Genomic DNA, 13227 nt, shown 5'->3' with positions numbered 1-13227 from the left:
ACCATCTAGCAAGTGTTTGATGTCAAATTTTTGTCCACAAGCCATAGTAAAAAAAAATTAAAACTGGAAGTCCGTTATGTAAAGGGTTTACAGTATAGTGTAAAAAGAGAGAAAAAAAAAAAAAAAAGGACCACTTAAAAATCTGCAAAATAGTGAGATTGTGCTATGATGGGCCAACAATCGTCTTGTGTCTCCTCAGTCGCTGCTGAGTTGAGGTTCTCCAAGTGGGTCAAACGTTGCAGTGGACATGAGTTATTGCAACTCGCGCTCGTCGGGACGGAATTCAAGTGAAAAGCAGACGCAAGCTACAGTCACAGACAACCCAATTCCCCCCTGACCCCCCCCCCCCCCACACACACACCCCACCCTACCCCGCCACCATTTCCTGTCTGTTTCTTCATAGCTCCTCGCCATCTGTAGCTGCCTTGTTTTGTTTGGACTACAAGAAAGAATTTAGTTTGAGACTCTTTTTTTTTTTTTGCCCCCTCTTTTGTTCTTGAGTTTAGTTTCAGAGAGATTGTTGCAACGGAGTCGTGAGATTTGAGGCTGCTGAATAATTGATCAAACCCGTTTCATTAATTGGCAGTCGCTGTATTCTATTAAACGAGATGGAGTTGCGTAATGCCGCAGTATGATAAATTGTCAAACGGGCAGAATTACAGTAGCTAGATGTATGTAATCGTATTTAACCATCGGCTTGTGAGATTAATTGATTTTATTATGATTTTATCGGATATCGTACTTTTTGGGGATTTTCCTTTGCATTTTTAAAATTTTGTTTTACATTTTAATCACAAGGATCGTGAAGTTGATACCAAGGAAAAAATAAAAATACACCCGATAAAAAAAAATAAAAAAAAAAAAAGCTAAAAAAAAATCCATTTTAGTGCAAGAATTTAAAATTTTTACCTTTCTCCTGCTTTTCCTTGCCACCGACGACAACTTTATTCATGTAGATGTACTCCTCATCCGCACCTGTGTGAAGGCCACAGAAAGAGCGAAAGAGCGTCAACACTCACAAAAACGCCAAAATTGGAATGCATAAAGCATTCCGTTATGTATTATTTAAAAGAAATTAAACCCATTTGTTATTTATTTTATTTAATAATTTAATTGTAATTCACAAAAAAATGTCCAATAAAAATTTCACATATTCACATTTATTTAAAATTGTAATCACTTTCATTGCAATTAATCAACAATATAAAATTTCGGCAGTAATTATGTGAAAATTACTCATTAATTGTAGTTGGATGATAAAAAAAAAGAAAACTGCATTAATCATTTCAGTGAAATTATAATGCATTTCCTGATATGCTAGAAAAAGTGCAATTTCTGCAGAAATTGCGTGGGAATGCGGAAACCTTAATGCTAATAAAAGCTGAATGCATGTAGAATGCTTATAAATTCATCCCCATAAATTTATTGTAATCCTGTCCCCAAAAAATTAACATTTTATAAATTGGCTTCACCATAGAGAAGTAATTGTAGGTTGAGAGTATACGGTTTTGACAATGTCCCGTAAACAGTCCTCAGAAAGAAACAAAATGTGCGCTTTTTGGCAGCCGGTCACCATAACCTCACAGAAGGTTCCGTTTTCCTAATTGAATCCATTTTCGCTGACCAAGAGGGCACCATCAAAGACAGCTTTGGGTGTTAGACTCCTTTGAAATTGATATCTTGGGCGGAAAACGAACGAACGAAAGAAAATAGAAAGTTTCTGCCTGTGTTTGGAGAGATGTCGGGCTATTTATAAACTGCTGCTCAAAGGAAGTGAGCGTCCCCAGTGGATGAATGCGGCTTTGGAATAATCATACAGCTAAGAGCCAGGAGAGGAAGTGTGGAGGAACAAGTCCAAGACCTGAACATGGAAAGGGAAAACTGTTCCAGTGTGTCGGTGTCGCACGACGAGATGGGGACTCGCTGTGACTTTTTCAACCCAAAATTCATTGCAAACCTCCGGGGACGTTTCCGTTTTTATCGACTCCTCAGAGAGTCATACTACATTTATGATTGGACATGTTGGGATTTTTATAAGCATTTCCTTTGATTTTAGTTACACTGGAAAAAACAGCAACTTAAAGGCCACTTGCACTTGACCATGTGAGCTGCCTTTTTCCGGAAAAATCTCAGGCTTTAAAAGCCTTTGATGTGCTAATTCGCTGATATACTGAACCTCATTGTGTGCCCAGGCCAAAATCGTGTCTAACATAAAATGAGTTGCTTTGGTGCTGTCTAGTGGCATCTTGGTGTTAAGCAAATTATGTTGACGAGAAGGGAGGAGCCATAGCTTTGGGGTTTGTTCTTTTCTGACTTTTAAATCTGCAAAGATTTAAAAGGCATAGCCTGGGCCTGGTGAGTGACGTGGGCGTCGGCGAATGAGAGTGTTAACTGGCTTCTTCCCGGCTTGCATGTCATGTTGTAGTGTTTGTCATACAGTAAAGCTACGGCGGTTGGTTCACAGCAAGCTATTCAAACTTGCTTCATCAGTCTTCATCCTTATGTAACGTGCGGTCGCCGATTTTGTTTCCCACAAATTCACTGAACGTTGTAAGTCAGCACTTGGCTATCTGACAACCCACTTGCAATGCACTTTTTTTTTTTTTTTTTTGCTATCTGCCTAACCACCATGTAATTATTACACTCTCGCAGGCCCTCACCATCAGATGCACTCGAGCTGACTGAAGCGTTGTTTGCGAAATTACCCCGGCATTTAATTGGAGAACATTTGTGATCGTTCGCTTTTTACGCCCACGGCAGCCAAACTGAATATCTTTCACTCCATCACAGGGAATTACTTGTTTATTTTCCTTGTTCATGGCTCTTGACACTTAAAACATGAAACTGCTGGTGGGCTGATGTTATTTATGGTGGCTAGAAGATTATTTCCATACGAATTTTTGGGGTTTATTGTTTAAACGTGTTCTCACGAGAGTTGAGTGGGAAATTGGACTAGTGAAGCTAGAGGGCTGTTAGCTTAAAGTAGAGTGTCCATAAAGTCACAAAAACTTTAGAAGAAAAAAAAAAGTAGAGATGTCATTTTAATTCGTTCTATGACTCAAATCATCTTACCCCATTAAAATGAATGGACATGCTATTAATCCGTTCCAGTCTCCCCTGAAAATAAGAAAATGTTGCCTAGCAACAAACCTCAGCCCAACCGTGACCTATAGTAGACTTGTTTACTCGTACCGTTGGGTGTATTGTTTAAATATGTTCTCACGAGAGTTGAGTGGGAAATTGGTCTAGTGAAGCTAGAGGTCTGTTAGCTTAAAGTATGAGTGTCCATAAAGTCACAACAACTTAAGAAAAAAAAAAAGTAGCTGTCAGTTTAATTCGTTCTATGACTCAAATCATCTTACCCCATTAAAATGAATGGAAACGCTGTTAATCCGTTCCAGTCTCCCTTGAAAATAAGAAAATGTTGCCTAGCAACAAACCTCAGCCCAACCGTGACCTATAGTAGACTTGTTTACTCGTACCGTTGGGTGTATTGTTTAAACATGTTCTCACGAGAGTTGAGTGGGAAATTGGTCTAGTGTTGAAGCCAGAGGCCCGTTAGCTTGAAATTCAGAGTGTCCGCAAAGTCGCGACAACTTTAAAAAATAAATTAAGATGTCAGTTTAATTTGTTCAGTGACTCAAATCATCTTACCCCGTTAAAATGAATGGAAATGCTATTAATCCCTTCCAGTCTCCCCTGAAAATAAGAAAAGGTTGCCTAGCAACAAACCTCAGCCCAACCGTGACCTAGTAGACTTGTTTACTCGTACCGTTGGATGCAGTGTAGGACTGGAGTAGTTCGAACAGCAATCCCTTGTGGATGGTTGCGTTCCCACTCAGGGTCTCTTTATCTAGGATGAGCAGGAAGTGGTGGAGCTCCATGAGGAGCTGGTCCAGCACTGCAAGCACAGACAGAACAAAAGATGCTAAGCAAGAATGAAAATAAACCAGCAAGGGAGGATTTGTCTGTTAGCGCTCGGACTTCACGCCAGCGTTTTTTTTTTTTTTTGCATGGGAGAGACCAACTTTTTCAGCCTTGACGTCCCTCCCACGCACGTCCTTCGGGGTCAGGCCGTGTGGGCAGCTCTTTGTGCGCGTCTGTGGGCCTCGTGAAAAGCATCCAGAGGCCCTCAAGAGTGCGAGCGAGGATGAAAGACGTTCTTAAAGGGGAAGGCGGAGCCGATCGATGCTCGCGCCGTTCGTTTTTTTGCGACGTTAACTGTCAAGCTGGGTTTTTGTTTCACTTATAGGCCTTTGCTAGCTTAATGCTAAAATAATGCGAAACATCTTAGGCGGGCTAACTTAGCATAACTGTTTGATGCTGCACTTGTAACTCAAAACTCTCATATCTCAAATCATCTTTTCGTAGTGAAATGAATTCCGTTTTTCTTTTATTAGCATTAAATTAAACAGGTTTTTTTAATTATTTAAACATCACTAGGGGTGTGAAAATTAGCGCGTTAATTTTGAGTTCATTTAAGCCCAAATAATGTAAAAATAAACAAAGACTTGAAATCACTTAAGTTGTGGGCCCTGAATCTATCATCTATGAAAGTTTGACTTTTTGAATGGAATTACAGAATTACTCAACTTTTTGACGACATTCAAATTTTTTGATGAGCACTTGTATTTGTTGGGCCTGGGGTCAAGTTGTATTTTGCATTTTATTTCATGTTAAAAATTAGATAGCTCTTAATATGAAAAGAAAAATGCACTGAGCTGACACCTTCTTACAAATGCAATTATGCCATCTAGTGGCAGAAAAAGGATCTCAACACAAATCAATATCACAATCCATTTTTTTTATAGTTACTTTACTCAGTTTTAAGAATGATTATGAAATGACTATCAATGACTTAAAAGACGCAGCCATATTTAATTAGTTTAACATTTTTCTCCACTTTTATGTTGAGTATGAAAATGTTATTGTACATTTTATTGTGATATAAAATGTGCGATTAATTGTGAGTTAACTCTGGAAGTCATGCGATTCATTACGAAATTTTTAATCGCCTGACACCCCTAAAACACAATATATTTTGTCATCCAAAATTTACTTTACACTCCTTCTGAATTCTCAAACATTGAGTTGCCTCTTGACTTCATACTTAAAACTTTAAACCTTCAGCCTTCAAAGTGAGAATACGGGAGGATGCGTTTGCAACACAAGGTGTCAAATGCTGAGAAGCTTTGCATGTTGCAGATGACGAGACCCCCCCCCCCCGCCCCCCTCAATAGCAGCTGGACTGTTTTTAATGACTCCTGCTCACGCTGGGTCAACTTCTACTGAGGGGGCCCCTTGTGAGGAGCAAAATACTGGAAGAGGATTTCACAACGGGAAAGCGCAGAATCGCTAGAACAGAAGACATCGGGTTTGTGGGGGTGGGCTCGCTTTGTTCTGTAATGCAGCCCACCAAGCATTTACGTTATCTAAGGTCCTGTAAGGCTATGAAACGCCCCTCATGTTAACATTTTTTTTTTGCCATCTCTGTGCCAAGCAACTACGTTGAACTGAAGGGAGGAGCTTCATTAGTCAAGCCATAGCCTTGTCCAATAGAAAAAAAAAGTGATTTTCCGCCATCTAGTGGCATATATAGCCAATAACAAACCTTTTAAGGTGGGTCTCGACTACTTTTGCGTTTTCCCTCAAAAATAAAATAAAAATCTGTCATTAAATCGATGGTTAATACATATAAATGTTTTACCGATACGTAAATATTTTTTTATTAATACTTACTGAACAATTTCACACACAAAGCACATGTATTTAGAATTGTATTTATTTATTTAGAGAAAAATGATTTAATACAATTTAAATCCTGAAATGAAAAAGCATTTATAAATTTAGATTTTAGGAAAAAAATGCAAAATATGATTGAACAAATTTTGTTTATATATTGAATCGGTTCATTAACTAAAAGTTCTTTAATAGAATTTGAATCATTTTAATCCTAATTAATCAACGATATAAAATGAAAAATCATTTATAAATTTTGATTTTAGGGAAAAAATGCATAAATTTTATTAGGAACATTTGGTCAGTTTAATTATAATTAATCAATAATGATGGATTGTACATTTTATTTTACCATGTATATTAATATACATTTAAATTTATTTTACACATTGAATTTAATAACTCAATTTAATAATTCAATTTATGTAAATCAACATTATCAAATAAAACAAAATATATGATTGAACAAATTTTGTTTATATATTTAATTGGTTCATGAATTACAATTTTAAATACACTTGCAAATATACCATCAAAATTTGTGATTTTTACCATCATATTTAAAGTGTTGAAATCAATATATTTTTACATTTATGAAATATTTATTTTTATATTTAATATTTTTATATTATTTGTATTTATATCTAAAAAAAAATTCATTAATTATACTACACATTTTTGCAGACTTTGACATGTTACATGCCGCCCCACCAAGCTCCGCCTCTTAAAGGCACACTACGATATGTACAGTCTTTTTATTACATTTTTTTCCGGGGTGGTGTGGGTGGAACAATTTGCGAGCGTTCGTAGAACTTGAGGAGCACACGCTGCTCCCGCTATGACCACATAACTCATATGGTGACTCAAATCTGACTTTTGCTTTCACATGGCTCTGCTTCCACTTGTTTGTTTGCAGAGGTTGACTCAGATGAACTTTTGGGTGCGGGGGGGCCCTGGGAAACACAGTCAGCTGACAGGACATGGCACTCTGTAGTCGTCGCGCTCCGCTTTTGGCCGGACGCCCACCGCACTCGAACCCCACCCTGGTCTATAAGCACAAGTCAATTTAAATAGAATCGTTTGCGGGAAACGTGGTAAACAGGAAGTGGAATAATGCGATCAATTGAGGTTTTCGACCCCCGCGCTCAAGCGTGCCCCACGGTGGGGGAGGGGGGGGGGGTGGTATTTATCTAACTGGAGCCAGCGGTTGTACTTCCTGTTTTGGTTCATTAACAGTATTCAATAAACAACTTAATTTATATTGATATGCTTCAAACTGAAGTCATCCACTGCTGATGTGGATAATTCGATTAGATATTTTATTAACAAATACAAAATAGTTTTGGGAGTTGGAGAATAGCAACTAGTTAACTTTTATGATGACCCCCCCACCCCCCAAAAAAATAAAAATAAAACACTTTATCCTCAAGTAAGAAAATAAGACCAAAATACAGTCAGTGCTAAAATTTTATTAAAAATTCTCTTTTTTAATAATAATAAAAAATAATAATAATGATGATTAAAAAATATAATTTAAAATTAATTAATTAAATAATTTAATTTAATTTAAAAAATAAACACAGTCTCCATAGTAGCAATTTTTGTTGTTGATTTAAATCACAATATATATATTTTTTAATTAAAAACATCCCGGCTCTCCCCAAATCACGTGTCGCTGTGTCCTTGGGCAAGGCACTTCACACACATTGCCTCCAGTGCAGGTGTACAAATCTGATGCATAATTATTTATTAAATGTAGCATTGCAACTAATTGAATTGCCACTCTGTGGTTAAAATTCAGTAAATCCTATTCAACGGAGTTTAGGGGGAAAAACAGCTTTCTCGGTGATGCAATGTTTTTGCGGTTTGTCGACATGATTTGAATTAAGTCGCAAAAGCGAGTCGAAATGTGAGGGCGGGTTGGTTAGTGTTGGTTAAAGTCAGCGCGGTGATGCAATAAAGTCCGCCGACATGTAAGATGTTTCGGCGAGGACCTCTGGCTGCTTTTTGGACACTTCCAAAATGTCCTCTCTGGGTGAATCACGCTCGTATTTTGGGATGCGGCGCGCACATGTGGAAAATAGCAGCAGATGTGCTCGCATTGCTCTTTTCACATCTGGCCTTGCCACACTGCCTCTTTTCTTTCTTTTCTTTTTTTTAAATTGCATCCTCAGTGTGTCTGTTTTCATTTATCAGGTTGGCCTTTTACTAGAATTTTGTCCAAAAAAAAAAGATGTACTGTAATACTCTCTCAAAATATGTCTGGGATTGTGTTTTTAGTTTAGTTTCAAGGTGGTCTGAATTTGACTAAATAATCTGAAAAATAGTAAAAACTTTGTGCAGAAATTGCGTGGGAATGCTGCAAGCTGAATGCTAATAGCTGAATGCTAAGCTGAATGCTTATGAAGGAAATTGAAAGATAAATTATGTGAATTTTTTTTTTTTGTAATTAAATGACAAACGAATAAAAAGAAAAGTTGTGTTGACACTAAATTGTGCCAATATTGTAAGTGACGTGGAATCAGACGATATATTCCCAAGATGGCGTGACTTTTTGAAGCAAGTTGAAATTTGAACGGTGTAAATCGGATGTATTATGTGGGAGTTGTTGCACGGCAAAAAAAGTGAGGAGAATAAAATACTATAATAAGTAAAAATAAAGAATCACAATAACATATAAATAAATAAAGCATAATAATATATATACTGTATATATATAATATAAGTATTTCATTTGTAATATTTTGACTTGGCAAAAAGAAAAAAAAAAAATTTTATATTTTATTTACATTTCTGTTATTCGTGTCTTATTCATGTTTTCACTTGACCAAATAACTGACTTTTTCATAAATTTTTCAATTTTGCATTCAAACAATTAGTGCCTTATTTTTATTTATTTATTTATTTATTTATTTTTTAAAGTCTAGACATCAAGTAGCCATCAAGAGTCTGACAATGAAACTGCAAAATTCCAAGTGATAAAGGAAGTGGGCACAAGAAGTAGAAGTGAAACATGACACTTGCACCGAATGTGTGTTTGGACATCAATGTGCTTCTTTTGATAATAAAGAAGAAGAAGAAGTTTCTCTTTGCTATTTGATTCTTGGTAGTGACCCGAAGGCTCTTTACGTCTTGTTGGTTCCTGTCTGGCTTGAAAAAGTGGCTCGATTGAGGCCTTTGGTGGAAAGTTAAACAACCGTTTGACCTTCCATTGTTTGTTGGCAAAAGACGCTGCTCTGTCTTTGCGGAGCGCTGAGGACATGTCTTCATAATTCAGTGCCTAATTCGAAAAATGGAGTCAACCCACTAACATGGATTATAATTTAAAAAAAAAAAATATATATATATATAATTCCGTTTATCCGGGGTCGGGTCGCCGGGGCAGCAGCTTTAACAGGGCATTTTTATTAATTAATTAATTTATTTATTTATTTTTAATTCATTTTTATTATTATTATTATTATTATTATGTCAGACATGTATTACATTGAAAGAACAAACATATGAGTCATCTCTCACGTCAACTTTTTCTTCATCTTCTTTATGGTTCATCAATGTATTAAAAAAAAATCACCTTTGACCCGTCCGGACAAAAATCTCAAGAGCAGCGGCTGTAATAAAAAAATCTGACCTGCGAATGCCCATAATACGTAAAACATAATAATAATAATAATAATGAGTATTTGTTGGCGTGTCGCATCATAATGAGACAGAATAACAGCTGTTTGCGAACGTCGCCTGCGAAGACGACATGGCGATTACAATAAGCCGCAAGTCAAAAGTAGTGCATAAATCTTCTCGCTTGAGCAAATAATAGTCACATTGTAATTTCAGTGTAGTTGTTCCAAATAACGTCGCTCCAACTCGGCTTCTCTCTCTCTCTCTCTCTCCGCAAAACTGCCCTGTTTAGATTGGAAGCAGCCGCTAGCAAATAAAAACCAACTAACAACATGCAAAAGCTCCTTCACTTGCTTATTATCAGGTTGACGAGCGGCCGGCGGGGCCGGCGGGCCCGGCGGGCGTGCAGCGAGTGCACGAACGTGCACGCCCGCCCTTCTCATGTGAACGCCTTCAAAAGAATAGCCGATGAGAAACAACACGACCCGCGTCTGATGCCGGAGCTTCTGTTGCCAGTAAACTAGCAGGAGTGCGTCGTCGGGGGGGCCCAAGGAGACCCCCCCCCCCCCTCAACCTCACCGCCACCCGCTGCCAGGTAGCGGGAAGACCGTCTTTCCTTTTCATCATTTTTATAGGCCGCTCCAGCTTCCTTAAATTACCTGCGCCCTCTGATGAGGCGTCGACATACTTTCAAGTGAGGCTTAACGCCGTGGCCTACTTTGCTGAGCTGACTTAGCGTCACGTATGAGTTTGAAGTCTTAACCTTCAAGTTTCAAGAAAGTCTCTTAAGGTATTGTGGCAAAAGTTATGGAAGTCAAGTTGAGTCCACGCGAAATCTCAAGTAAATCCAGTCAACTCATTACTTGGCTTTAGCAAGTTTTTTTTTTTCTCTTTAGCCACTCTGCATTCACTTCTAGTGCCTTGAAATACAAGTTGAATTCATTCCGTCACCATGCTTGTAACTCAAAACCACCCCCACCCCAAAAAATATTTTTTAACACGGAAAATAGTATTCTATAAGTACATAATAAAAAATAATTTAAAGAAATAAACCATTTGTTCCTAGAGGCGATTTGGCCACTGGGGGGCAGTCGTCATGCTGACATAAAGGAAGAAAAAATGTACAATTACTTTGTTTATAGTTTAAAGTATACAGTATATGCCCAAGCTATGTGTGTACTTGTGTTGATGCACTGTTTGTGTTTGAACATCGGCTTGCTTAATCCGTATAGAAGCTATTCGTTAGCCTGTCTAAGGTGTTTTTGCATTGTTTGTTAGGTTTTAGCCAAGCAGATTTATGGCAAAGCTTTTTTGAATATACAATGTGTAATTTTCTTGTTTAGAATGTAGTTTGATGCCTTGGATGCTAACTGTTAGCATGTGAATGGCATTTTCCATTATGTTAGCATATAATTAATTTTGAATAATACAATAAACAATGAGAAGAAAAAAATGCTAAAAAGGGCCCATACTATTGATGCTAACTGTTAGCACGTCAATGGCATTTCCCATTATGTTAGCATAAAATTAATTTTGAATAATACATTAAACAATGAGAAGAAAAAAAGACTAAATAGGGCCCATACTATTGATGCTAACTGTTAGCACGTCAATGGCATTTCCCATGATGTTAGCATAAAATTAATTTTGAATAATACATTAAACAATGAGAAGAAAAAAATACTAAAAAGGGCCCATACTATTGATGCTAACTGTTAGCACGTCAATGGCATTTCCCATTATGTTAGCATAAAATTAATTTTGAATAATACATTAAACAATGAGAAAAAAATACTGAAAAGGGGCCCATCTGTCAGTTTAAAAAAAATCAAATGTGACCCTAACCTAATTGTTAATTTTGTAATCCTGCTCTGTATTAAACATAAAATAAATATTTAAAAATGGGCGTGGAAACAGTGCCATCTGCTGGATGTGGTAAAGCACTGCCCTCATCATATCTTCTGGACCAAAGTAGCAAAATACATTTTTCCCACGCACTGAGATTACCATGCAGCGCTGCTCCTCCAAAAACAACATCCATGTTGCAGGTGGAGATCAAATTAGCTCGTTTCGCCTCTTCTGCACTGAAACCTGCAGGTTTCGAGAAGCCGCACACCATCCGCCGTCCCAAACAATGCCCGGCCTTGTCATCCCACCACCTTGCCCCCCCCCCCCCCCCCCCACCACCACCACCACCACCACCACCACCCCGGAATGTTATCCAGGTTTCCCTGACCGCGCCCCTCCCACCCTTGCACCGACTGCCTGCTGCTCTCTCCGAGATCCGATTCAGCGTCCTGCCAAAAAAAAAAAAAAACTCCCGTCTTCAATTTCAGCCGTTATTCCACAACTCCAAAGCGCACTTTCGTTTTCTTGCCCTTAACATGACCTCACCTCGCTTGTTTGGCTCGACTGCCAGAGCGACGCGTGACGCTAACGACGACAACAAAAACAGTATAGAAAACAAACGATTGAGGATCCGTTGTAAAAAAAAAAAAAAAAGCCCCTGAATGCTCATATTAGAAAATCCCATTTCTCTCGCTAGACTGACTGAATGACATGAAAGACATGAAAATACATGAAGAATTTGGCATCTTCCAACACTGCCCCATTGACACACACACACACAGCGAGTGGGAGTAAACGCTGTGGAAGCGACACTTGTTCCTTTCAAAGCCTCCTGCTTCCAGGCCACGTTGACTGCTGGACATTGTTCTCGCAAACAAGTGCATCAATCAAAAAACAACAACTCCCATACCCCCCCACTGCCATCTGTGTCAAATTCAATTTTCGATCTTGGGAGATTTGCACTGGCCAATAGGGAAGTGAAGTGCCTCGCTCATCCCGAATGGACGAGTAATAACCGCAGGAATGTGAGGAATGCTTTGAGAACAATGTTAGCGCTATTGGAATCGATCGGTGGACGCGGGGCAAACGACGCGACGGGATGTTGAACTTGAAAACTGAAAATGTTTTACTGTCACTTTAAAAGTGAAAAGTTGCGCAAAAAAAAAAAAAAATGGAATAAACAATGTCAAAGTCGCGGGTAAAACGGATTGTATGGCGTTCCACAGGGTTCAATCCCGGGTCCACTGCACATCATTTGATGTGGCTTATTAAAGTAGAAAGAAACAGTCATGATTCTTGCTAAATCAATTGAGTTGAAGTTACATTTTATTTTTCCGTTAACTCATTTGTTCTATTTTAAATATCATGCTCCCAAAGACGTATTTATACATTTTTTTAATGTTTTATTTTATTTTATGTTAAAGCATACAGAAGGCTTTGATGCAGCCTCGGAACTGAAGAGAACGCTTGAAGCAATGGTGGTTATTACAAAAATGGCCAGCAGGTGGCAGCAGAGTATAAGAGATCAACCAGGGCTATGTTGCCATAAGCTGTTTTACGTACTGTTTTAAACAGATTTGTGAATAATGATGAAACTTAGCTATGTCGTTTTTTTTCCTGATGAAAGAAGAGACGCTAATCTTTCTTTTGGTAGGTTCCATGTTTTTATAGCAATAGAACAGAATATTCTGCGGGCCTTGCAAAATCAGTCAAAATGCAGTAAAACAGCCGGGGAGCGAAGGGGGTTGCGTCGGTGAAAATGGCTGGGAGTCAATGAGTGCTTTGCAGAGTTCCTTAAGATAAATATTTGCTTGCCCACTATTTTCCATGATTTCTGATTTCAAACTCAATTTTTTTTTTTTTTACACATTGTGCATTCAAACCAACCAAACAACTGCCAAAAGAAAGACCTCCCGCTAGCTTAATGCTAACATACAATGGAAAACACCAAAGACATGCTAATGATTAGCATCAATAGTTGCTGTTTCAGAACCCTTTTTTTGCAATGGAAAGTTACAAGAA

General features: G+C 38.1%; 1 protein-coding gene across 2 annotated transcripts in view; it reads right to left on the bottom strand.

The window, feature by feature from the left end:
- Positions 1–13227, bottom strand: part of afap1l2 (actin filament associated protein 1-like 2) — a 28404-nt gene that overhangs the window by 14518 nt on the left and 659 nt on the right. For both annotated transcript variants that reach the window (XM_077551020.1, XM_077551021.1), the window contains exons 2-3: positions 3773–3901; positions 910–975 (exon numbers count right to left, since the gene is read on the bottom strand). In XM_077551020.1, coding sequence (XP_077407146.1) covers positions 910–975; positions 3773–3901 — 195 coding nt within the window. The remainder of the gene's footprint in view (positions 1–909; positions 976–3772; positions 3902–13227) is intronic.

Source organism: Vanacampus margaritifer, chromosome 18 (genome assembly GCF_051991255.1).
Source record: "Vanacampus margaritifer isolate UIUO_Vmar chromosome 18, RoL_Vmar_1.0, whole genome shotgun sequence".
Classification (NCBI taxonomy): Eukaryota; Metazoa; Chordata; class Actinopteri; order Syngnathiformes; family Syngnathidae; genus Vanacampus; species Vanacampus margaritifer.
Note: the sequence above shows the minus strand (reverse complement) of the source record. Positions and strands in the feature narration are given on the sequence as shown.